Raw genomic sequence first — 27,663 nt, 5'->3', positions numbered from 1 at the left:
CGTGCGCGGGCGCGGTGGCACGGTTATGACGTGAGACGGTGTCATGATTAATTTGGTAAACCTGTCAGAAACGTATCCCAAGCAGATGACATTGGGGACCCCTGCCCGAAAATGTAAGTTTACATTTAAATGTGCAGTTTGTGAATTGTCTGTCTCTTCATAAAGGCTGTATTCAAAGGTATATAACTGCACTTCTCAGAAACGTGGCTCAAAGAATGGTTGGGCACAAAGGTTCGTGTCTTGACCATCTTGACGAGCAGTTAGTTTACACATTATATCCATTTCTCTGAACAAAACCCAGGTCTTACTAATTCTTACTGGTCGTATTAGTTCATAAGACAATTAGTAAGTTATCAGGAGGCTTATTTTATTACTACAGATGAAGGCTGGCAGTTAAATCCTGGAGGTTTGCCTGTAAGGATTTCTGAGTGATCCCAAAGGCTTGAAGCATGCAATAATGAAGTAGCGATACGTGGATGATCAATACCAAAATTATTGATACGTGGATATTTTATTAATGATCAATTCTCATAGTGTTAGTACTAGGTAAATATAAACAAAACTACTTTTTCTTAGTTTAGTACATAATGGGGCTGCAACTATTTTCATTTTCAGTTAGTTTGACGATTATTTTCTTGATTTGTCAATTAATCGCTCTGTCTATATAAGAAAATGGTGAAAAATGCTCTTTATTTTGTCATATACAACAAAGAAAGGCATCAAATTCTCGCATTAGAGCAGTTTAAAACACCAGTATTTGGCAGTTTTACTTTAAAAATGAATGAAAATGATATTTTACTAAATTACTTGCAGAATAATTTTCTGTTGATCAACTAATCAATTAATCAATAAATCATTGCAGCTCAGGTACAAAATACAGATTATTCTTTCATTTACTGCTAAATTGTGATCATACAATAGCATTATATCATTATTGCCACAACAGTCATCTCCCACAACATAGCATAATTGGTTTATATTTATCTCCAAACTGTTAATGAAAGATTAGCCAGCTGCAAAATTTACAGGGAATTTGTCCCACTAAAGTACTACAAATTTGGTTAAACATACACAGTACTAGTCAAAAGTTTCTGTGTCTAAACTTTTAAATACTCTACAGCAATTATTGTAGGTATTTGCAAAGGGCTGGGGGATATGGCCCATGCATGCATACATACATACATATATATGTATATATATATATGTGTGTGTATGCTTGTGTGTTTTAGACACATTTTAGCATGAGAGCACCTTCTATTTAGTCACTCACTGTCTTGTTCACCTCTCTCCTCATGCAAATGGCCTATTTTTTGGCACTTAAAGATGCATTAAGTGCCAAAAAATAGGCCATTTTTCCTGTCAGGAAGAAGCAGGTGGAACACTTTTTTTTTCTTGTTCTTTTTTGAAGATTTAAAATCTGGAAGGAAAACATTAAGTCAACATGCAACATCCTGCTGCACATTCTCACAGTACCATCACAAAAAACAGTGTCTTCCGCTGCTCTACTGAATTAATGACAAACTGGACGGATAATGAGTTATCAGTCTGCTAATGTGATCAGATGATATAGTGTGAAATGTTCCCCTGTCATTATACACCTCTCTTTTTTACACATTGTCAAAGCAAACGACACAAAACTCTTAATGTCACTTCATATTATGTCAATGTAAGATCAAGTCTCAGCTTAGTCAAATAAATATTATAGTGTTGCTGCCAACTTTGATCCTCACAGCTTTCACTCTTGTATATTTTATGGTTCTAATATTAGAAGAACATTTCACTTTAGATTCTGACTGCGCCCTACAGAGTTGTCAAGTTTGTGGATGTTATGAAAGACTAATACCGATGGGACGAGCAATTCATGAATAACCCGGGATATATTATTCCAGCGATCACAACTTAAGACTTTGGAAATTTAAGTCAGGCAACGCTGCCAAAGATGTGACACATATCACGGACTAAACTTTTCATCTTTTTCTTCTGGCATTTGTAGATGTTAAGAGCTGTTATAACTTACCTCCAGTGGTGGAAGATCCACTTGGATCTTTCACTGAAGCAAAAAGTAGTAGTAATACAACAGCCTTGAAATATTAATTCAAATTTTTACTTTTGTAAAAGTACCAAAGTATTAGTGGCGATATATACTTAAAGTACCGGAAGCACAGAATGATATATTGTATAAATTATTTTATTTAATTATAATAGTTGATGGATTAATGTACTTATCACTTCAGTGTTGCAGCCAGTAAATGTGACGCTAATTTTAGCTGTTTTATATACTGCTGGGTAGCTTAATCAATAATAAACATAAAACAACATCATTTAATTGTTGATTATATTTTTGTATTGATAATCTGAATCTGCAAAGTAACTAGTAACTAAAGCTTTAAAGTATATGCAGTGGAGTAAAAAGCACAAATTTTGCCTCAAAAATGTTGCAGACTTGTGGATAAAGTAGCATAACATGGAATTACTCAAGGTAAGTACAAGTACCTCAAAATTGTAAGTACAGCATTTGAGTTAATGTGTTTAGTTACATTCAACCACTGCTTACGTCTTGTTTGGATAAATATTTGGCATGCGTGGTTTTATAACTTGCTATAACTGAATACAATGATATGCAATTATACAGTATAACCCTAGACTCAGTCACTCTCTATCAGGCTTTGATGTGACATCCTCTGTGACATTGTTCAGCGTCAGTTAATGTCTGCTGGATGTTAAAGGGTCACATTTACTACAAATCACATACTTAATATTTCTGCCAACCATTTCTCAAATCGTACCATATGTTTATAAAATTTTAACTTTTGCTGTCTTCCAGGACACCATAGATTCCAGTTTATATCACTATGGCTTGAAAATAAATGTGATAAATAATGCATCACACTGAACATCACAAAGTTTTACTTTCATGGAACTTTCATTATTGTGGATGATGATACAACTAAAAAGTTCAGACTGATTTCAAAACTCTTTGTGTGAACGTTCTGGTGAGAAACTCACTCTGTGACTCAGCAGTAACCCGTCAAACAGCACTGATTCATGAGCCGAGAGTGTCGGAAATTGAACCCACAGAACAAACGATAAACATTTGTTAAAAAGGATAATAGCATCAGGTACCTTCTTGCATTAATTAGGTGAATGTCCAGCATCAAACTCACAATTCTTATATGTTTGAACTTCCAGCACCACACTGTCTTCCTTTCAACTGCTGGGTTGCATATCAGTACTGGGTATTTTTGAAGTATTGATAGGATCACAATGAAGTGCCAGTCAAACTGTGTCCGGAAATCAATACCTACCTTGCAGTGTTTCAAACTGAGCACAGAAAAATACCCAAAATATGCTGTTCTGTAGATTTACATGGCAAACTTGACATGGCTAAATATTTTAAAATGACATCCAAGAATTAACAGTAAATTTTATTTGATTTATTTTAATTATTTATAATATAATTTCAGCATTGAGATATTGGGTATGATGATCATTATGACAAAAGTGTGCTGACAGGTACATGAAGTAATTTAAATACACATCTGTATTATTTAAAAGTTAGACTGGTTTTGTAATTTTCCAATAATAACCAACCGAATTGCCATTTTAAAAAAAGACTAAAATAAACCTATTTCATGCAAATCAAATCTCTGCAAGCTCATTTCATACTGCTATGCAGCTGCCTGAAAGATAGAAAAACCAAGTCTTTTAAAAAATGGTATGCTTTGGAAAGTGCTCAGCAGTTATGATTTGTAGTCAATGGTCTTGCAAAAAGCAGTAAAACATGCAAAAACACTGATATGCCTATATGGCAGAGCCGTTATTTTGATTTACAGCCATCCCCAAAAAGCATTTTTATGTAGTCGGTTTAAAATTGTGTGCCTTCAGGACTTACTGTGGTAAGTGATAGCACATTAACATCCCAGGTTTATATATGAGCCATTTAAACTGTTTCCACGGGTGCTGCCTGGAATCATAGTTTCAAGATGTGGCGGTGATAGTTGTACATTTAGCTGTTTGAGTGCTGGATGAGAACAGTTTATACAACGAAAACAATCAAAAACCTTGTTGTTCTTGTTATATATTTAAGAAAGCTTGTAATTTTTTTATATTGTTTGCCACTGTCAGCACTTTAACCACTGATATGACCCACAACGTACCACAAGAGGTCAGTGTTGGCACTCTTTCTACTCAAGACAACTACGTCTATGCTACAGAGTGCAAATGAGGCCAAGGCAGGAATCAGATCAGATAGTAATCAGTCTGTGTTGCTATAACTGGACACTCTGCTTACCCTATTTAATGACAACAAATGCCCCGAAAGCTCAGAAATTATGCCAGCTATTGTGAGGACCACAGGGAAAAACAGATTCCCTCCTCAATCAGATAGTGTTTGACATGGGCCCAAACTTCCCCAGTGTAATTAGTGGCTGAAATACTCATGCATCAACAAGCATCAGTACAGTCAAGACAGTCTGATTGTTGGACAGGAATTTGGCCACAGTAGGTTATCTCCTCAGTGTGCCTGTAGTTATTTAAAGAAGAGTTGGCCTTCTGCCCACACTGAAAGAATAAGCATATCAACATAAAAATGTTCACTACATATTCAAAATTATGCAAAACTAAGGAAAATAGTGCTGCAAAAATTAGATGGTATGACTTTTGATGGATTTTAAACTTTAGAAATTACTCTACTTGCCAACAAATTCCACCCAAACAGTTAAAATCAGAGTGGTGTTCAGGTAACAAACAAAATGTTAGCTCACAATAGCCTGTAGTGCAGCCCAGAGTCATTATGGGATTAATTAGATAATCCATTCTGAGTATCTTTATTCTCCTTTACTATGGAAACCAGATGTAAATAAATTAATCTGGCATAATGAATGTACATAAAGCATAGGGGAGGTGTAGGGACATTGAAACACAGCCAATATTTTTTGATGTCTGTTACTCCTCATATCAGAATAAACTTTTTTTTTAGGTCATCACAATTTACCCTTTTAGTTTAGTGGAAATTGACAAAATTTCCACTAAGTCAGTATGATATAACTATGCCTATAACAATCCATTTCCAATATATTCTCATGTTTAACATGTAATTTGAATCTTGATCAGATCTGACTCAAAAACATGGACAATAGAGGGGAATATTTAGCAGATTTTTTTTTCATTTAAGGACATGCAGTAGCTCATGGAAGCAAAAATGCTTTTAAAAATGCCATATCTTGCAATGTTTGTTAAATATCCTCTCCTGGATCTGCACCAAAAAGAAATAGGCCTACTTGGTTCCTTTTTCTATTACATGAATTTCTACCAAATTGAATTAATATTTGTCACATTTTTTACATATCCTGCACAACTATTGAACAGTAAAAACAAAAATATGTAAATGTTCAGAGGTTATCACATAATGAAAATACAGATGACGTGTATTTATGTGTAACACTGAAGACTTTCCTTTCAAACTGTGAAAATTGTTTATGTGTTAAATATATCATCATTAGCTGCCACTTCAAGCCTTTTTGTGTGTTCCTCATACTATTAAGTGCTTGTAGTTGTGCACATAGTTTGCATATTAAATGTTTTCAGTTTTCAAGCCCCACTGCTTTTTACTTTGTGTCAATACTGACTTGTTTTGGAGGCCTTTTCTCACAGTGAAACATTGAAACTGGGCAAGTTAATGAATAAATCGATCATCTAATCATTAATGATGGCGTGACATTTCATCAAAAAAAATGTCTGTACATAAAGGTGTGTCACATTCTTACCTTTACCTGAAAAGGCAAATATGTTACTTTTCAGATGAAGATTTGACACAATGGATTACATAACGAGCTTTTAATATACAACACATTGTTAAAGATGAAACCAGTGGTTTCCAACCTTTTTGGGTTTCGACATCTTACAAAAAGCAGTGTGTAGTCGGGGTCACATTTCAGATGTCAATCAGATGAGTTGTTAACAGCTGCACCAAAGACTGATTTCTCCCTCTAAACTTCTCACATGGTTTCATTTCAATAAATGTTCAAATGATCCAATATTTCACCAGAAATCAAAGATTAGAGAAAAAAAGTCCAAAAACTGAAAACAGATTTGTGTATTAGAACTTCTTTCCTCTCCCATTAATCATCTCATGACCTCTCAGATTTATCTGGTGACCTTTTGGAGGGGCCCGACCCCTAGGTTGGGAACCACTGGACTAAACTAGTTCACTGTATATAAAACAGTTGAAACTATCTCCACCTCCTGCAGCTACAACAGTAACATGCTGCTCTAACACTGATGCTTCAGTATTAATAATCTAATAATGTCATATATAATAATATATCAGTCAGAGGGACCAAACCACTACTTTTACTTTAATACTCTCACTACATTTTGCTGCTAATACTTATGTACTTTTAGTTAAATAGGATTTTTCATGCAGGACTTTTACTTGTAATAGAGTATTTTTACATTGCTGTATTGGTGCTTTTACTCAATTAAAAGGATCTGAGTACTTCTTCCATTACTGCCCTAAAGAGAGAGGGGGGGGTGCACATGATTTCTTGCTACGCCCCTGATCAGCAGCAGTCATATCAGAGATGGGAGAGGGCGACGAGAGCACAAAGAGCGAAGGGAAGAGAAAAGACAGGGAAGGAGGTCTGCGTAAACTCCGCCTCCGGACTCGGATCCTCTCGCATTCCAGCCTCTCACGTTGAGGATAGGGAGAGAGAGAAAGGGGAGAAACAAGAAGGGCACACGAAGAAGAAGAAGGAGAAGAAAAAGAAGAAGGGGAGCAGCAAAACGACCATGGCAATATCCAAAACGCCTCAGCTTGAGATAGTGTCCGATCACAGCGCACCTCTAGTACCACCGTCGACCACGGCTCGGAGCATGCAGTCGCACAAAAGACAGATGAGTCCAGATGAATGAGGAGCTACCTGGGCCGTGGACAAAATGAGGGTCATCTTCATCCAAAACGCCGGTTTCGTCGCAGCTTTCTCGCCTTTTAGATGTGAGTCGGTGTCGATGTTGGCAGCGTTTAGGACGACAGATAATGTGAACGAGCCAGAATTAACCACAGCTAGATCATGCCAGTCAATTGAGGAGTGAGGAGATTAGCCCGACCAATTTTTAGGCATTTTTTTTATTTTATTGGGATAGAGCTTGCACATTATAGCCTATATCATCTTTAAACTGAAAGTGGATTCAGCTTCCGGCATGCAGCCGGCTGCCGAAATCTGAATGCATATTATATATTACATTATTGGCACTAGATTTAATTGATATCCAGTGATAGGACTATGTATCAGGTTATTATAGACCGATAATGTCCCTTTTTAGACTTTTTTGTGCTTAATCCGTTAGTAGACTGATTATATAGCGATAATAACATGAATAGGTAGAAAGAGAGATCTTTGTTCTTTTGATCAAAGCCAATTGATCAATCAAGACAATCTGGAAATGTTAGTTTCCACATGTAATAATATGACTATTAGGCGACGCGTTATTCCTTGTAATTTATTTATTTATTATTACTATTATTAGGCCTATAAGTATTATATTATCAATTTGTTGTTAGTAGGTAGTTTGAAATATTTAACAGTGGGAAGGTTGTTTAAACACTTCCCTAGTGAGATGGAAACAGCTTATTTATCGCCCCACCGGGGGGCAACCCGTCCCGAGGCCCAGAAAGGCCAAACCTCTGCGGGCAAGCCGGCGGGGGGTGACCTCTCCCCTCCACCTCCATCTCCACCTCTACCTGCCGGCAACTCTCCCGAAGGGACCCCGGCAAGCAGTGATGGAAGGAGGAACTCGGGCGTGAAGAAACACCACCACAAGCACAACCTGAAACACCGCTACGAGCTGCTGGAGACGCTGGGAAGAGGCACCTACGGCAAAGTCAAGAAGGCGATTGAGCGGCACTCCGGCAGAGAGGTGAGCCACTTAGGAGGCGCTCTAAGCGGCTGTAAACATCTGTCACCATGCTTTTAGTGAGCTTGTAACACATGCATATTTGTGTAGCGCCCTTTAGTAGCCACTACAAACAACATTGGTCCTAAATTAAGTGCTTTGTTGTGCTCAGAGGCGTGTGCGCGTCCTTCCCCCGATGGGAATTCCCCCTATGCGTAAAAGGGCCCATGGGGCCAGAGAGCTGTGGCTGCACACGCCTTGTCCTATGCGGGGCCTCACGACCGGATGCTGCAGTGCAAATCCGGCTACTGACTGACTGATGCGACTTCAGTGACCCTATAGGCATCATGGAAACCAGTTAACAGTCCCTCAGAGATACTACATGTGCTAGAGCCAAGTTGCATTTTTTTTTCCTTCAGTGTTTTAAATGTTTCAGGCTGTGTCCTTTCAGTTTACTGTGTGGGTGTGAATGTGAGTGAAAGGGTCAATCCACTACTTTCTGTTTCTTTATGAACAAAACTCATTGCTTGACCTAGGAAACCCCCCCATGTTTTGTTTTGTCCGTATCCCTAAGAGCTATGTCCTTTCTGAACAGCACATCTCTGAATCTTTCCACGTATGGCAAAATGTGACCCCTGTGCCAATTCTGGCAGGACATGAGGAACTTTCCGTGTGCTGAGAATGTCAGGGGGGAAACTTAGTATAGGTCAACAGTGTCCCCAAATGTTTTCATAGCTCCTGGCAAATGGAAGCTTGATATTAGGGGACCATAAAGCCTCCGGTAATGCTTACTCTCTCTAGGCCTGTGCTACTTGGCTCCTTGTCCTTTCTTCAGTATGTTTTCCTATTCAGTATTGCTATGGCACCAGCTGTAATGTGAAGTGTTTTATTTTTTACTAGCATCGTTAAATTGCACAATGTATGCTTGCAGGAAAGGTCAAAGTATCATTTTTTCATAGTTCGTGAGTTTGAGACACTGTTTCCTGTAGATAGCTGAAATTGTTGGCTTTAGGTAACTCACTGAAGACTTTTTTTGAAGAAGAAACAGTCAGCCATTCACATTAGGTCTACATATGTTTACATTTGTAATGTTTTTAATACAGTTCAATAATGCATACCTTGCTGGTGCTGAGGATTCAAACTTACATCTCCCAGTCAAACTCTTCAAGAGGATATATGAGTACACCCAAATTAAGATAGTCAGACAGTTCTTTGTATGACAGAACTCAGTGTCCTAATGCTTTCCCTTCCCCTATAATCTGCAGTAATGTCCTATGCATAACATCCAGATTCAAAACAAGATGCCAGTAACATGTAGTACTTCCTCGCATCACTGTGTTTCACGTGGGAGTTTGTATATCTTGAAGTCCTTGGAGAATCAGCGTCTCTGCACACGGAGTACCAGCAGAAATCAGACAGAGCATGACCGCCGGCCACCTCGCAGGCCACGTGCATCTGGAACTGCGTTGCTAGACTTTACTTGACCTCTGACCCGGTGGTAGGCTCTTGTGTCCATATGGCAGATACAGCAGTGTAGTGAGACTGTTATGCAATCATCTTGTACCTTTTCCTTGTTCATTCCACAAAGTAAACGAGAAGAGCAGATGGAGCAGAATGAGGAGAGAGACTCAGGAAGTTTTGTGTGTGTGTGTACGCACGTGTGTTTGCACATGAACTGAAGGCACTTGAGGAAGATTGATTAGATGTGGGCACATTCAGTGTGTCAGTGAAAGTGGAAGTGAGTGACTGTCTGCTTTAATCTCCAAAGCCATATGTCGTACTGCTGAGTAGAAATCCAACATTATACGAAGTGCAATTGATCATAGTGATCATAGTAACACATGGACAAGCTCGTGTGTTTGTGCGTGCCTCTAGAAGATGTGTTTTGCGTTTGTATACTCGTGAGAGAGGCAGAGAGCGTGTGTGTGTGGGGGTGTCTTCATGTATTATCTGCCACCTAGATGTATATAGTGAAAAGGTTGTGGTGACAGCCTGACCCGGAATGGGCAGTGACACATGAAAGGCCATCCAAAGCAGGAAATGAGATTGGAGGGGAAGGTTAATATCCTGTACGGGGGGGGATCCATCACAGACAGGCGGTGGTGGGCAGTTAGCGCAGAGACACAGGGAACCCCACCACCATAACAAGAGGAACAGCCTTCAGTTAAAGGGGTTACAGAGTCATATTAATATGAGCTTAAAGAACCAGATTACATCATTCCTCAACAATGGATTCACTAGAGAGGTACGCGAGAGGGGAAAACACTAACATTCCTCTGCTATATGTGGTGCCGTTGATGAGGTATTATGATTCATCGCTGTTTGAAAATATAGTTTTCTGGAAAATTGACAGGCTGTTTCCTCCCACTCTTTATCTCTCTCTCTCTCTCTCTCTTTCTCTCTCTCTCTTTCTCTCTGTTTTCTCTCTTTCTCCTTCTCCCCCTAGCTCTGACTCAGACACACACACACACACACACTCAACACAACAGACGATCATGATCTTTAGCAAACGCAGGGAAGGGTGAGCTTGTGATGAATACTTCATCTATTTTAATGGCCTGAGAAAGCGCAGGAAGATGTCAGGCTCCAATGAAGCGAAACATGGACTTTCACTTCAAACAAACTCCGTCGCAAAAAAAGGGGAAAGGAGGGGGGGAGGGTGCAGACAAGACGGGCCCCATACCTGGCAGAGGCCAGCGTAGGCAGCAGTGCAGCGCCTGTTTACTGTGAGTGACAGTAATAGGGATCCACTTATGGACAAGCGTAGCTGTGTCAGCCAGCCCGGCCAGCTGGCAAGTGGCTGATGCAGTCCTGTTTAATGATCCACATCAGGGTCAGGGCAGGAGAACATGAGGAGGTACACAAAAGATACCTGGCTTTGTCTCAAGCCCAATGTGGGAGAGCGAGTTCATTCAATGAGTTAGCATACGGTGAGGAATTTGGATCATGGCAGTTAAAGATTGATCGCTACCCTTTTAGGAGAAAAAAATCATTTTGGTTTCAGGCTGTAGTCACACAGAGAAAGTTTACTCGCCTTTGCATGCAACTTTTATGGGTCATTTCTCAGTTATGTCCTAAGTTAGTGAATTCCTGAATTAATTTGTTAAAGGCAGGAGGCTGACTCACCTTCTGCTGCACCACTGAACACTGAAGTTAAAAATGTTATTCACGTTTTGGGATTAGAGATAAGGTGTTGATGAACCTGATGAGGTAAAGGAAAACACCAGCATTAAGACACAAACAACTTTTTTTTTTACCAATTATGAACACAGCATGTGGACCCCCTGGACATCATTTTGTTTATTATAGTATCATTTCTTTAAATTCTATGTAATCAAGGCATGCTCTGGAAGGGAACTATTCCGGTTTGGGGTTATTTTTATTGATGTACACGGTAATTAGCTTGGCACTCGCTACTGCCTGTGGTTTCTGCTGCATGGAATAAAGCTGGACTCCTCAGAATACCACCGCTTAGCAAGGAGAGGACAAAAGTTTAAACTAACAGAATGAACAGACTCTATACAGGCCTGATCAAAGGAAAGCCAGGACTCAATCCAGAATGTTTAGGCTACAATTATAGCGACATGTGCTAGACTGTACTTTCGATTGGTTTATTTGGAGTAGGCTGCTAACCTCTCATTTAAGGAGGGCATAGGCTAGAGGTTTGAATGCATCCAGTTGCTTGCGGCTGACTCTGACCCCGGTGGCATTGCTATGACAGTGAGGAATGATCAAATCAAGTGTAGTTGTTGACTGTTGAACCTCCCGTAACAGGCCCATTGGCAAGATGAGGAGGAGACACCACTTACCCAACCCTTGCCTGATTCCTACATAACCCCCTCCCTCCTCCTCCCCCAGTGTGGCAGCTTCTCAGGCTATATCAAATGTAGGCCATTAGCTGTTCTGAATTTGAATCACTAAAAATAAATGAATGGGTGGTGATTTAGTGTCTTGTGAAGGACTTTGTGACAGGAGAGGAAACACATCTGTTGTATAAGTCGAATCGGTGACATCTGATTTATTGAGGAGCACTCTGACCTCCAGACCTCCCTGACTTCCTCCAGAAATCATGGACACTTAACACCTTGCTCACCTCTTTTTCATGGTCCTTAGAAGAGAAGACTGTTATTTTTTTTCTAACCACAGCTGCTCCCAGGTAGACTGTTGCTATGGAAACCCCCATGTTTCACCAGTGCACCTACCTTCTCATCTCTTTGTTTGAGTTGGGTTGGGGGGGGCCCAGATCATAGGCACAGCCCAAACACTGACTAATACCTGGTTAAATGTAGTCCCAAGCCCTGAAAAGTACAAAACAAGCCTCCATTATGGCACCACGTGTCAGGTTGTTTTTCTCAGAGAGAGCACCTTCATTTTGTTTTTCGTACAGAAAAGAGGCTGCGTAAATTACACGGTGTGAGACTGGGATGTCGTCTCTCCTGCTTTTGACTCATCTTGCTGTTATGTCAGCAAGTTCTGGTGATAAGGTCAAAGGGTGCTATAGGACCCTTTAGAAGGGAGAGGTAAATGAGGTTGTACACAGAGTTTATTAGAGATGAAGCAATACATCCTAAGGTGGCTCACATGGTTTTACTGAGACAGACATACATCACATGGTGTGCAGTATGTACTCTGTAGGAGCCATGTACATGTTAAAGTTCACTGATAAGATAACTAAAAGAACATGTTTTTGTTGTCTTTTAAGGCAATGTTTTCTTTTTCAGTTTCTATGGTTATTTCCCTTTGATTAAATCAACATATTTATATAATCAGTTTAAGAGAAAACAAGGTAAATGTGTTTTAAACTGCTACACATGATTCACCCACGTTATTCATTAACCAATCTAACTCTCAAATCTAAATTTTATGTCGCTCTCAGTCATCTGATCAAAGTGTCATCTGTGTTTTCCAGGTGGCTATCAAGTCCATACGGAAGGAGAAGATCAAGGATGAGCAGGACATGGTTCACATCCGCCGAGAGATCGAGATCATGTCATCACTTCGCCACCCACACATCATCTCTATATATGAAGGTGAGGGTCTGCCGCGTGTCTGGAAATACACACACACACACACATATGACAAATCATACACACTGTGTTTGACTTAAACACACATAAACACAAACACACACGTCCAAACCCCCCCCCCCCCCCCCCCAGTTCATTCAGCACTTGTGGCCAAGCTGTAGGATTGTCATGTTATGACATGCAGATGTCATAATAAGACCTGGACTACAGCTCTGGGATGTTATTCATCTTCTCTGCTCTGTCTGGCTGCCTGGGCCAGTAAAAGTCTAGATGGCTTTGATGGTGAGCGTCTGGATCTCTCTGAATGTGTGTGTGTGTGTTCGCACACGTGTGTGTTGAAAGTTTGTGTGTATAAGAGGGGTGGTATTCTAAGGGATTGCCTCTCCCACATCTAAGAGGTCTCATCCCTTGTCTTCTCTGGTCTTGATCTCAGGGCCAGACATCTGCTGATACTTAGAGACAACTGCAGCTGGGAACCAGACTGTACTCGTGAATGTGTGTGTGTTTGTACATATGTGTGTCTGCAGAAGTCCTTGTATATTTGTGTGTATGTGTACATGGTTGTGTGTGCATTTGTGTAGCGAGGGAGACTCTGGATTGACCTCTCTCACCCAGGCCTGCATACTGTCTGACTCCGGTCCAGTGCTATGCACAGGGAGGAAAGGCCTTAAGCCTTCCCTTGAGCAACGTCAACATATATCTACCCCAGGAAGCAACTCTCTAAATATCAAAGCCTTTAAGTCAGGCTTAGACTGCACGCATATTTACTCTTTTTTGATATGAGTCCTTTTGAATGACCTTAACCTCATTGGGAGAAAACATAGATTAGAATTAATGGCGAGTGTAAAGGTTGAACAATTCCCATTGAATTCCTTCAACATATTGCTTGCAATTAATCATCTCATATAATGTAGAGTGGGCCTATGCGCAGGCAATTAAAGTCACAAGGCGCAGCAGTGCGAGTCGTATTCATATGATTTGTGATTCGTGACTATTTTTATGGCTGTGTCAACAAAGCCACAGTTTCAATGCCCTTTTCAGGACAGCTGCCCTGGCACAATGGCAGCCGGTTGCGTGCCACTGCCCAAACTTGCTTACCCACTGTCCTTTGTTCAGTTTCAAAGTCCCCAGGTTGTTATCAGCTATGTGTATATGCAACAAACAACACTATTTGTCATGGGAACGTGCCAGTAGTCAGCTGGGGGCCTGAAGTGCAGCGTAGGTTTTGTGTTTTTATGCCTTATTGGCAGTATGTTTTCGGGTTGCCCATCCATCCATACATCCATCCATCTGTACTATTCTTGTGAACGCAATATCTCAGGAACACCTGAGGGATTTTCTTCAAATTTGGCACAAACATCCACTTGGACTCGAAGGATGAACTGATTAGATTTTGTTAATCAAAGGTCAAGGTCTATGTGACCTCATGTCCGTCCCGTTTTTGTGATCGCGATACCACAGGAACGCCTTTATTACATCTGACACAAACATCAATTTGGACTCTTGGAAGGATGAACTGATAAGAATTTAGTGTTCAAATGTTGAAGGTCAATGGCACCTCACAAATACGTTTTTGGCCATAACTCAATAATTCATACGCTAATTATGACAAAGTTTCATACAAATTTCTAATAGGATAAAATGAGCGATGACATTTTATATCCAAAAGGTCAAAGGTCATTTTCACTGTGACCTTATAATGTTCAGCAAAAACACTTTTCTGGCCATTATTCAACACCATAACTCAGGAGGGGAGATTGTGACCAAATTTCACATTTGGGTGTCCACCTTAAAACTGTGGTGACTGTGTATGAAGCATCCACGTTGTAGAATTTGTAGCTTCTTTGCAGCAACATCCATATCTGAAGCATTGTCTACTGTCATGGCTACAGCTTTATGTTCTAAAAATGCTTGGCTTTATTGGCCAAGAATGTGAACACATACAAGGAATTTGACTCTGTTTTTTGTTTCTCTCAATGAACTTACACATTAATAGACATGCAGCAAAACAAGAAAAACAAAGCTAGACAACAACAAAAGGTTTTCCAAATACACCTGACTAGGAGGTTTGCTTACTAGCTGAGAAAATGATCTTGTGATAAATGGGTAAGGAGCCAGGGCTGAATTATACACTGGAATCATACATGTCAATATAGTGATAACTTCCATTTCACCACAAACTACACTTAATACCTTTTATTAAATGCCTTCAAAGTCTTCACTAAAATTATTATATGAGTCTGGACAGACATGGATGTAAACTGCAACTTGACTGGTTGGCGGGGGCACGCAACCGCAAGGCGGTATTTCTAGTTTAGGAGAATGATTAAAAGAACACCAAGCTTTATAAACTCCAACAAGCCTGTATGGTGTTCCTATGTGTGCTGCCTTCCTCTGTAAGTGGCCTACTCCACCAACAAACTTGACCAGACTCATTGCTCTCCTCTTTGGTGTGTCTCCTCAAACCCAGCGTTTACTGTTGTGGCCTGGCCTCCACCCAGCCTCGCTTTAGAGATATATAGGAGGCCCCCAGATTTGTGTATCCGGCAACACCCTCTTCAACAGCCCCTGCTAACTGCCTTGTGTGAAGCAAAGCTGAACCAGATGTGTGTGTGAAGATTGATTTTTACCACTCCCTCTCTCCGTGCTCACATTCTGCATCCATCAGCATGCTGTGCAGGGCATTTAAAAGAGGATTTTGCTCTTCTCTCCTACGGTATAACTATGTACCTTAATGCCCCGCTTTTAAAACACATACTCAATCCTGAAGAATCTTGTAATTGCATAAATTGCAGTTAAAATGTTAGTAGCTTGTTTGTGTTTATAGGGACAGATGCTGTAGAGCTTAAGTCTGACAAGTTAAGGGGAAAAGGAAAATGAGAAGATACAAAGTTCACCCTGCTGTGAGTGATGAGCCACATGTTTTTATTGCCATCATTATACTGCATTCTCTTAAAGTGAGATAGTGAGTTATTTTGCAAAAAGAGCTAAGTTCAGTAAATACACCCAGTTTAGGAAACAACAGTTACCTCAGCATTAAAATACCTAATTTCAAAATGTTTTTAATACTCCCTTGTTTATTGTCTGTGTCAGTAGTATTACTTCTCTCCTCTGTATTAGACTCTGCGGTTCACCCGCTGTGCAAACCTGCCGAGACGGTCTGTCATCAGTGTAGCAATAGGACAATAGATGCTAATTAGTCAGATGTGAGGGCGTGATGTGTGAACAAAGCCCAGTGAGTGACAAGTGAGGCTGTAGCGGAGGCTGGTGTATCCACCGGGCTGTAAGAAACACAAGTTATGTAAGCCAGGTAATTACTTCACCACCAGGGGTCAGAGGTAAATGGGAGTGCAAGCTGAGAATTGGCTCTCTAAGTAAAACCCCACTATGGATCATTGCGAATGTCACCCCAGGTCACCACACTGTCCACCAATCAGAGGGCCGGATCTGCTCAGCCCTCCCGGGTGCTTGTCTAACATCCCGTCTCTTACTTCCCGAGCGGCCAGACAGTCACAATCAGGGAGAATTACCATCACTCAGCAACTGTGTGTTTTTGTAGAGGATTATATCTTTAAAAGGACCCTGGGAGGGGGGTGAGGAAAGTACTGTGACAAACTTTGAAGGTGCTCACTCAAGGGTGCAGAAAGCAGAGGCCCTCACCCCCGGTGACCCTGCTGTGTGGGAAAATCAGCCCGCACAATATGGAGCAACATGGCTGACTGTGTTGTTGTCATCTTCTCAGTATTCCCGTGGTCTTTTTTCTCTCTCCTCTTCTCTCTGCCCCAGCCATTTTCATTCCCTTCATGCCAAGGCGCTGGGAGAGAAGTAGGTTGCCAAGTTGAAATTATACACCAGAAGGCTAAATACTGACACAGAATGATATGTTTGGTGAGGTGCAGTTCATGGATAGTAAGACATTATAATAATACTTAAGTAATATTAAAACTTTCTCCAGTCATGAATTTCAAGTGATACTAAAAAAAAATTTAACTTTCCTATCCTTATTTTTGATTTGCTTTGGTCATATTAAGTCAATGCCCGTTTAAAAGCTAGCTTAGATAAAAAAAAAACTCCAAGTTTTAGTGGAATATACAGTAAATTGTCACTACTTTGGACATAAATATACATTGTTTACCTTATCATTCTTACAAAGAAATACATGTGAGGCAGTTTTGAGCTGTGAATTAAGAATTAGTGCACCATGTTGCTACGTTAAACTATTGTACAATAATTTATGTGATATTTTCCTATCAGATGGCAGCTGAAGAATGTGAGAGTGTGTTGTGAAATGTGGTGACATGATGTGAAGTCGAAGTGTGATGTGCTAAGGGCATCGCTTGACACTGCGTCTGAGAAGCTAACTCCTTCTCTCCTCACTTTGGTTCCTGCTTTGTCTCTGTTTTCACTGCTCTGTACTCGCTCTGGTCTCTGAGGGGTGGGCTTGATTGAGTTAACAACCCCTCCCTGCAATGTTGTGAAGGAGCCAGATACATGAGGTGGGGTTTGGGTGATGTAACCCTGGGAGAAGTGTAGAGATGTTATATGCTACTCTGGAATTTGGATTCCTGCTCCAAAACAGAAAGAGGAGGTGAACTGGTTTAGTCTGCTTTTTACATAACAATGTCCATTTGTCATTTTAAAATGATATATAAAGCCATTACAGGTTCATTCTAAGTTGTCCTCCCATTTCTGTTGTTGTTAATATGCATAATATTTTCCTAAAAGTAGATATTAATGGACTGTGGCCAATTGTTTTCTTATCATTTCTCAGTGTTTGAGAACAAGGACAAGATTGTGATCGTGATGGAGTACGCCAGCAAGGGCGAACTGTATGACTACATCAGCGAGCGGCGGCGCCTGAGCGAGCGAGAGACACGACACTTCTTCAGACAGATAGTCTCCGCCGTGCACCACTGCCATAAGGTGAGAAAACACATACCACCTTAAATCTGTCTTTGTCTCTCTCACACACATCCAGACTTTGTTTTCCAGGCTGCTGCATGCTTATTGTAACATTAACCATGCACCTCCATAGTTAGCCATATAGCCAGTTAATCTGCAGGCCCTATACAGTACGCTTTTCTTGGCGTACTGGTGTTAGGGAGTCATCTGTTTCTGAGTGAGGATAGAACACAGGCCTGTTTAATTCAGGCTTACGCTCCGATTACTGTGCACCAAACAGGTCTTGCATTAATTCTGTCCTCATCTGTTGACACACTGATGGATGTCCCAAGATAACCCCAAAGCTTTTCCCCAAAGATTTAGTCCTAGCCACACCCATGTCAACCCCTGTTCCACACCTCACCTACTCCCATCAAAACCTCAAGGCCCCAGGGCTTGTTTGGATGCACTCCCCACTTGTCATGCTCTTCCCAGCTGGAGATAGGGATGATGTCATGGTCTTCAGATAGGAGAGTCCCAGACAGCCATAAATGATGAATCATCACTACCAAGCGCAACCTCCCACCGGGTGGGTTTGCATGAATCACTGACACAACAAGCAACAAGCTTCCTTGTATCCACCAATCAGGGTCATGTGAACATGAGCTCCCTACCAAGTAATAACCAATGGGAGATGCCATGCAGAGTGCAACCCAAGGAGGGGGGGTAACTGGTGAAGTCACTCCTCCACATCTGAGCTGGGCTCTGTCTGTCTGCATACCACATGTTAATTCCTGGGTTGTTTTTTTTAACCCAGGCATTCACAACATAGTTGTTTTTTAATCCCAAGATGTTGTGAGAACATCTTTCATACAGGGTGGTAATTACAGGCTTATGTTTATGTGACACATGTGAGTCGATTTAAAAAGAAAATCACAGCAGATGTCAGCATAAAGACACCAGAGGGGACAGAACCAATTAAAGAGTACTAGACCAACAGGCTGCCTTGATTTCCCCCGAGAGCCACAAGCTAGCTTTGTCAGAGTAAATCATCTCTTAACACAATGGACTGTTTATTACTTGAATTCATCTCTCATGAATAATGCATTAATAGATACATCAATCATTATTTTGCTCTTTCTGGTCGTCTTTCAGAATGGAGTGGTGCACAGGGATCTGAAACTGGAAAATGTGCTACTGGATGAAAACTGTAATATTAAGGTAACTTCACCCCTTGATCTGTGATGCATTACCAGTAGGACTGTAATACCTTACCTCAGACGATCTTTGGATGAGGGATTAACGATCACATGGCCACTTTAAAATTCACACTTCACACTGTTTTCACAGATTGCTGACTTTGGGCTGTCCAACCTCTACCACAAGGACAAACTGCTGCAAACCTTCTGTGGCAGCCCACTCTACGCTTCACCAGAGATTGTCAATGGGAGACCTTACCAAGGCCCAGAGGTGAGACCCATTGGACCAAATGAGCCAAACCCCAGCTGGTTGTGAACTTAATTTCCAGGACATTTAGTTCCTTTTATATAACTGTCATCATTGTTATTGTCAATGATGGTTGACAATAACAATGCTAGCTTGTGAGTTTGGTGTGAACCTCCCAGATCTCACCTCTTATACAGCTTTAATCATTATCTCCCTAGTGATTATCATCATTAGCCCATACACAAAAAAGTGGCTAGGCTTTATTTTCAGCTCTTTGATGGATTACTATTAATCTCCAGTCTAATGGAGGTCTCCCTCGCAACTCCACAGTGAGTCAGCCCAGATACTGTCCGCATCCCTCCCCTGTCCTCCCCTTCCTACAATGTTGGGGTCCTTTTGAAGTGAAGAACTGGAGGATAGTTTTTGCTCACTTTCCCTTCAGTTTAATGGGATCAGAATGAGCTCCACAGCCTCAAAGAGCGCTCATGGGCACAGTCAGCATCTAACAAAATAGTTTTGGTGAAAGAAAGAGTGAAAATGTCTCCTCAAAGCTACTTATCTGGCAATTCTAGAGTCATTCTGAAGGGCGTTGTCTCTAAATTGCATCAGTTACATAAAACAAAGCAAAAGGGGGGGGGAAAGAATTGCATTTTTAGATATTCAAGTTCAACCATTCAATTTAGCGTAATTCACTATAATTTACTCGAGAGTGCTAAAAACTACAGCAGTCCGATTGCAATCGAAATTACAGAACCCCAGTTGGGGTGAGGCCACAAATTACAGCAAACACAGCAGCGAAAATAGAACACAACAATAGTGCTTGCCCTGTCTCGCCCTCAGGAATGGACCAATAACAACAGCAGAGTGATACATTCTTGATGTGGGTCCAGAGCCTTAGAGGAAGTGCACTAGCTCCTTAACTGGCCCTATCTGATTTCCTCTTCCTAGACTATGTCTCAAAGCTCCAGCTACTGCCATCAGAAGCACATTCCTCCAGACATCTCATCCTCCCCTAACGACACTCAACACACACGTCACATTTCCCTTTCTGTCACACTCTCCCACACACTCGGACACACTACTGATCACTGAATGGCAGCATGTCTCCAGTGAGTCATGAGGGACCAGGATATCACAACTCTGCCATCTCTGCTGGACTCATTACCCCCTCCTCTCCCACCACTTCCCCTATGGCTCTGCACCTCCTCATGCCCCAGACACAAAGTCTTATGTAACTGCTTACTTAGAAAGCCACATTGCATTAAGTTGGTGGTCACAAAGTTCTTGCTTCTGCCTGACTGAGCAGGAGAGAGTGGGGGAGAGGAAAGGATTTATATGTATGGAAACAGGCCATTTCCCACCAGAGTACTGGCATTTGTCATTATTTCTATGAAAGACGCGCTGGAGAGAGCACGGCAGCATCACAAGCTCCTTAACAAAGATGTTCTTGTATGATGTTAGTGTGAGAAAGTGATTGGGGTGCATATTAATGTCAAAGTAAACCGAAGAACATAACTCAAAGGTCGGCTTTGATATTGAGCAGAACTGAGCTCATTCCACAACATTTATTTCAATGTCATGAATCACTAATCAAAACAGGACGAGGAAGACTGCTTTTCCATTGCATAACACCAAATCTAACACATCTCAAATTATTGGAATATTTTTGCTTTGTGCAGACAGAATAAACACTTTATGATATAGACAGCGTGTGTTCTGCAGATAACTGAATTAATTAGGTTTTGTGTTTTCACCAGGTGGATAGCTGGGCTCTGGGGGTGCTGCTGTATACCTTGGTCTACGGGACCATGCCGTTCGATGGGGGAGACCACAAGAACCTCATTCGCCAGATTAGCAACGGCGAATACAAAGAGCCCACTCAGTCCTCAGGTACTGCAGGATATCCTGCCTGTTTTATGACACAGGAACATGAGGAACACATACCTGATACCTCCTTTTGAACAGCAGCACTTTAGAAAACAATATCATGAACTATACTTGGTAAATCTAGTTCAGCTGGCTACATACAGAGTCAGTGAGATCCACCATTTGACAGAAATTGAAACCTCTGACCCCTGACTTTCTGTCTATAAATTGTACTGGACTCTTCATGTAAATTCCAGAAAATACTCTGGAAAGTTCTTGAAACGTTGATCCATAAACTGTTGAATGGAATATGGATCAGAGTGCTCTCAATGTACACACATACTAGACTGCACAATCCATTACATACAATGTTTGCTGCTTTTTTCCTTCAAACAGTACAAAGAAATTCAGTGACATTATTCAAGCAACAAACCTTCATTGATTTCTTTTGTAACATATTAACACGTTTGTTTTTAATTAATCTAGTGTCTAACTGATTCAGGAATTGTGTTGTATGGTAGGAAGTCTATCATTATAAAGTTCTCGATGTTCCTAAATTGCCAAATACACTCAGATGGAGTGAATTTAGTCAGTGTCATGTTGTTGTTGACCAAAGATGTATTATTGTGGTTTACACTGAACAATGGAAAAATAACTGTAAAAATGATGTGTAAAATATTCGTTCCAGTAAGAGTTTAGAAAAACTGCGGTTGAATAAATTCAACATAAAAAGAGTTTAACAGTTATATTACTCCATTTTTGAATAGAAACCCACATCAACCATGGCCATTTCAGCACCTTTGAATTAGAAAGCCTAAGGGAATCTGCAGCGTTAAAAACTCATACTCTGCTTCTCTACCATTGTATCTCTATTGTAATTGCATGTGATGTAATAAAAAAACAAAAAGCATTCTGTATGAGAGAGCTTACAGATTGTACTTGTTTCCTGTTAGATGCCCGCGGACTAATCCGCTGGATGCTGATGGTGAACCCTGAGCGCCGGGCCACAGTGGAGGACATAGCCAATCACTGGTGGGTAAACTGGGGCTGGAAGAACAGTGTGTGTGACTGTGAGACCCAACGCGACCACGGAGGCTCACCCATGCTGGCCCGCTTCATCGACTGGCAGAACCGCACTGAGCCACGTGGTTCTGGAGCCAAACCTGCAGCCTTGCCCCAGCTGATGCGCCAGAGGCCCAAAAAGTCCAAGAAGGAGAATGTTGAGGCAGGACAGACCCACTCTGGAGCAGAGGACAAACCAGGTCTGAAGAGACCCAAGGGCATCCTGAAGACCAGAGTTACTGAAGAGCAGCAGTCTGCCAGTCTGGAAGAGGTGGAGTTGGGCCAGACAGCGCTGCCTCAACAAGCCGAAGGGGGAGAGGAGGCCTCAAGCCCAGACCAAGAGGAAGAGGAGCAGACCCTGAGTGGAGGCTCACCAGCTAAGATGGTGCCCTCTCTGCCCAAGAAAGGCATCTTGAAGAACAACCAACAGCGGGAATCAGGGTACTACTCCTCCCCAGAGCGTAGCGAGTCCTCTGAGCTTTTAGGAGGTGCCAGTATGTCTCTGCTAGCCACATCTCCGCCCAAGAGAGTGATGGGGAGAAAGGGCATCTTGAAGCGAAACGGCAAGTACTCCACCTACAGTGGGCCTCCCTCAGCGGCAGCAGTAGCTGGTGTCCTTGGTGAGCCTCCTTCCTCGACTGACTCCGGTCTGTCCCGCAGCCAGAGTCGACCCTCCAGTATTGTTGGGGAGGACAGTTCGGTCCTGTCCCTGTCACCCACCTCCCTCAGCGGGGCTGAGTGGCATCCCTCCACCCCCCACCGCCGCCCAAACATCAGGGCCTGTGTCTCGGCTGAAAACCTGCTGCAGCTTGCCAACTTCAAGGGCTTCCAGGCAGCGCCGCCGCTCCAGGGACCCAAGTTCAGCCGCGGCCCCAAAACGAAAGGTTCCCCGGGGGACAATGGCAGCTTCTCCTTGCTGGGGGACCTGGAGGACATGACTCAGGTGTACCAGCAAGCCCTGGACATCAGCAGCAACCTCACCTAACAGATGGGCAGAGAGAGAGAAGAAGCAGAGGAAATTGAACAGGACTGTGTGTGCATGTGTGTGTACAGAGGTATATTGGTGGCATTAACGACCAGTGTGTTACTGGGATACAACTTTTGGGAAGTTGTGGTTTTCCAAATGGGGCTGAAATCAATGGAAATGATGTATGTCTATGCACACACACATACACACACAGATGCACGTACTTAGGTGCACTTCTCTGGCCAGAGAAAATTCAGTTAGGGTTTTTTTGAACAAGATAGAGATGGAGCTGGCACAAGAGAATACCACCCAGTCTGCTTTCTCGGCCCGCCCATAGACTTTGCTGTGTTCAACATGTTTACATATTCAGCAAGAAGGCAAGTTAGAATCACAAACGCAGCAACCAGAAACTGGTTGGCTCTGCTTGTACACCACCCATTTAGAGTTTGAGTTTACAAAAGCACCTTAAAACTCACACAGAGCACATGCTTTTATGATCTTTACTTCCTTTAAAAAAAAAAAGAAACAAACCAGGGTCTTGTTCCAAAAATAACTGACATTGCTGATTATTTATTAATATTTTCGTAGCTTTTAGTTTTAAGTGCAAAACTGGTGGGTGCTGGCTGTTACTGGAAGAGTCCAAAACTCCTTGTCTCCAACTCTTTGTGTGGAACTGACATATATAATTATGTTACTCAGTGATGAGAAACATATATATACTCAGCATATATAACTATGTCTGCGCATGTAAAACATGCAGGCAATTATATCTTCATAAAAGCGTATGTCCTATATATGTGTATGATACTCGAGGATATATAGGAAGTGCCTTTTTTGATTCATAATAAAAAATTATGTATGTCATTTCCTTAAAGTGGAGGGAAAGCCAGGCCAATCTGTCACCAGTTGTGCTTTTTTATGATGTTATTTGTGAATGTGGAGAGACCCAGGGCCTTCAGTGCACAGCTGACTAGCTTTACTTGTTGGGGTTCAAAGGTCAATCTCAGACAGTTGAGATCAAACATTATTGTCTCCTCCCCCTGTTCCTTCCACAAGTTGAATCACACACAGATATGCGGGGATCTACAGGCAGCCTTGGAAAGACCTCCCCTATGTTCTTTGTCACTGTTCAGCTCATAGTTCAGTTTGTCAGCAGTTTAGGTGGCTTGGTTGAACACAGATTTACTGGCAGCACCAGAAGTCTGCAGGGGCTCACCTAGTGAGACATTTAGTAAAGGGAGATGGCGCAGACAACACCTCACAGTCCTGGAATGTGCCTGGCTCTCTTAACCTTGGTTGTTTCCAATTTTCAAGGCTACCTGATAAAGTAGTGACAGATTCAGTTTTACTTTTTTTTGTTTCACCAAAGACATTTAATGTGGTTTCCACTGTCAGACTAGTTAATATTCTACCCAAAGCTCTTCAAAAGAGCAGAGTAAGATGGTTTGTTTAAACCTGCTGATGACACAGCAAATTCCACAGACAATGGCTGGAGACATGTTGGTGCTAGAGATCTCTATCAGCCCCGGCCCGACTCAGCACAGGTGGGATCTGTGGTTCGTGCTCAGCCCTCCAGCTGTGTATACTAGTCCATTATGTCAACCAAGCACAATTAGCCAGCTATTGTTTTCATTTGAGGGTAAAAGAGAGAGGTAGCGCGTCGCGATTTATAGCTAGAGGGGGAAAAAAGGGTGAGTAAGAATGATGCATGAAGGGTATGGAGATTAGAGAGGACTTTGCTGTGAAATACAGGAAAGGTCAAGGAGTTAGATTTATTTTTGAAGGCATTACAATGTAAAATAGTGAAAGTGAAGAAAGTGAGTAGAAAGAGTAGATGGAAAGTGTTTGTTTTATACCAAAGATGTGGTGAAGTGTTGACATGATTCAGGGGAATGGATAGGTCAGGGACTAATGAGAGCCTTTTGGAGTTTTCTTTGACTTGGGAATCCCCCATTGGTGAATGAAATCATCCCCACATTGGCCTTACCTCACATTTGTTTTATTTTTCTTTCTCTTTTTGAGTTTTTATGTGAGATGCTGGAGGCTGTTGATACAGCTTGTCTTGAGGGTCAGTGTGTGGCTTGTGTGCTCTGTATGGCCTTAGACAGTGTGTTACACTTTTGAATAGCAGTGAAAAAACAGGGAGAACAGTGACTGACATCATCCAAAATATCAAATGATGTGGATGGAAAACCATGCAGTAGATGACCCCAAGGAAATAGATCACACATTGAATGTTTTCAGTGGTCCGCTTGTGTGGAGGAGAGGTCCTGGGTATTGATTCAAATGAAAGACCCATTGCGTATTATATTGCATTTTATTGCCTTTTGTATTGCATTTTATTGTCAACTGGATTTACAGTGAGAAAATTATACTATGTTAGTATTTTGTTTTATTATGCTTCTGTTTTTGATTTTCCAAAATATAAGAAACTTTATATTGCTTTATGTTATGGCAGAAAAATACTTCCTTCCTCGAAGTATTAAAATTTCTCTCTAAAAATGGACAAATCTGATGTGATATTGGTTAAGTCTCAGTTTTCCCCTTTTGGTACACCTGTGGGTCATCACAATCCACCAAATGGCAAATATCAATTGGAATAAAGTAAAATACAAGGATATTTACTTAGATATCAACAGCTGACTCTAAGATAATTGTATTCCCACCTTTACCAAAGCAGGGGAGTCCAAAATGCTGGAACAACATCAGGAGAAAAGGAAATAAAGCAATGGAAAGAATCTGATGATGAAACTTTAACTCTGCCAAACTGGAAATAACTGGTGCATATCTGTTAGTTAGCAGAAAGTCTAATCATAGGAAAACTTGACTGGATATTGTTATGACAATAATAATAAATTAGTATTATTATGTTATTTAAGTATTATTTTTGTTATGGCTCATTACTATTGTTGGCTATTGCCACAGTTTTGGTTTGTTTTTGTTTTTGTCTGTTGGTGATCCTGGACTGCCAAGGTGGATTAAGTTGCGTGCCTTTGGTATCTTTTATGAACCTTTTTTTTTTTTTGATAATGAAAATTATTATCAATGTGTTTTTATACTTGTATTTATTGGTGATCAAGCCATTTAATTTGTTGTCAAAGTACTCCATGTTCACGCTTTGGCCTGCTTCGGACTGTGTGTTTTGTTTTGAGGACGAACTGCACACAAAAATATTGTAATCGTTCGATCAAAATAGAGTGGTATCATCTCATTGTGAAGGCATTGGTCAAGTGTGTATTTTTAACAATAACAAATCAATAAGAGTTCCTCAAATCCTGTAAAATGTCTTAATTCATCCATTCGGGTGTACTTCTACTCAACACGATGCCTCTGTAGTACTGTATCAACTCAAATAAATGGATCTCAAAAGATACACATTGTTTGTCTTCATGTGTGTTTTATTCATAGGTTTACAAGGTAAATAGTCATGTCAAGACCTGATGAGACCATCCTTGTAAATTTAAGTAAAAATCTCAGCAAAGATCAATATTGAAGTGCATGACATCTGCGTTGCAAACACTCTTCTGTTCACCCCCAAAAAAAGGCCAAAAGGGGCCAAAATTCTGTCTCACACATACTCACAGCTTTTCTTTAATGTATTTCCACTGTTCAAACTTGACATCCAAGTGCAGCAATTTAAAATAGGAAGATGCTGACATTATGAGGCTTTTCACTTCCAGAAGCCAAGTTTTGGTTTGATCCAGTGGTGAAATTGGATTAACGGACAGTGCCAGAAGTTTGACCCAGTCAAGCAGAATAAAACAGAACTTCAAATAACTTCATCCACCATCTTCCTCTCTTCCCACTGTATGGACACATATAAAACAAACTATTATTAGACAGATGGCCTAATTTCTTTTATTTTTTAAGAATATGTGACCCAAAAACCTACATGACTGCATAAATGAGGTCAGCAGTGGTGATCCACATTGCAAAGGTGTACTGTTTTCATATTTAACTTCGACATAATGAATCAAATCACTTAACACAGGCAAAAGGTTGAGGTCAAAATGCCATAATAAGAGAGTGTAGGTCATTTCGACTCAGTTTGAAAGGATTTATTAAAACCAGATTAAAGTAGACAGCCAGTCTGTTCATAGCAGAACTACCAACAAGCAAGTTGGGCAAGTTTTTTATTCTCTCCCTGAAATTAGCCAATGTTTCCACAGCCTCAGCTGCTGTAGTTAAAGTTAAATTAACTTGATGAAGTGCTACTCCACCCAAAATCTATTTTTTGAGCATTAAAGATTCCCTCTAGGCTTAAAAGGTGGCTGTAAAAATTTTGTAGCATTGTCACTCTGAGAGCACAACAGTTCTGTACAGCTTGAATTCATTTTGATCAATTTTCACAGTGGAAATAAGTGTCAAATCGTCAATAGAAAGACTTTAAATAACTTCTGCAGAATAATCCATTTCTTCACTGTACATCTGTATGCTCAGTGTGCTCCAAGCATATCATATTTCTGCCAAAATAAGGTTAAAAGCACAACTTCCATCTCATTCCTCACATATTACCCTGTA

At 41.1% G+C, this 27,663-nt stretch overlaps 1 protein-coding gene across 2 annotated transcripts; it reads left to right on the top strand.

The window, feature by feature from the left end:
- The first annotated feature begins 45 nt into the window (after positions 1 to 45).
- nuak1b (NUAK family, SNF1-like kinase, 1b) lies at positions 46 to 26,517 on the top strand. Of its 2 annotated transcripts, none has more exons than XM_042410681.1 (7): positions 46 to 113; positions 12,803 to 12,923; positions 17,692 to 17,843; positions 18,957 to 19,022; positions 19,152 to 19,271; positions 21,005 to 21,137; positions 22,067 to 26,517. In XM_042410681.1, the coding sequence occupies exons 2-7, from the start codon at positions 12,851 to 12,853 to the stop codon at positions 23,158 to 23,160; spliced, it is 1,638 nt and encodes a 545-aa protein (XP_042266615.1). In that variant the 5' UTR covers positions 46 to 113; positions 12,803 to 12,850; the 3' UTR covers positions 23,161 to 26,517. The 2 variants fall into 2 exon arrangements, with proteins under 2 accessions (XP_042266615.1, XP_042266614.1); XM_042410680.1 differs by lacking the exon at positions 46 to 113 and adding an exon at positions 6,599 to 7,917.
- Positions 26,518 to 27,663: the final 1,146 nt, after the last annotated feature.

Source organism: Thunnus maccoyii, chromosome 5 (genome assembly GCF_910596095.1).
Source record: "Thunnus maccoyii chromosome 5, fThuMac1.1, whole genome shotgun sequence".
In the NCBI taxonomy this organism is placed as follows: domain Eukaryota; kingdom Metazoa; phylum Chordata; class Actinopteri; order Scombriformes; family Scombridae; genus Thunnus; species Thunnus maccoyii.
This window is presented reverse-complemented; position numbering and strand designations above follow the sequence as displayed.

Excerpts from the sequence above, each read along its gene's own strand:
- nuak1b (XM_042410680.1), top strand. The coding sequence starts at position 7,618 with ATGGAAACAGCTTATTTATCGCCCCACCGGGGGGCAACCCGTCCCGAG. Across the intron at positions 17,844-18,956 it reads CCGTGCACCACTGCCATAAG|AATGGAGTGGTGCACAGGGA; the intron begins GTGAGAAAACAC and ends GTCGTCTTTCAG. Across the intron at positions 19,023-19,151 it reads ATGAAAACTGTAATATTAAG|ATTGCTGACTTTGGGCTGTC; the intron begins GTAACTTCACCC and ends CTGTTTTCACAG.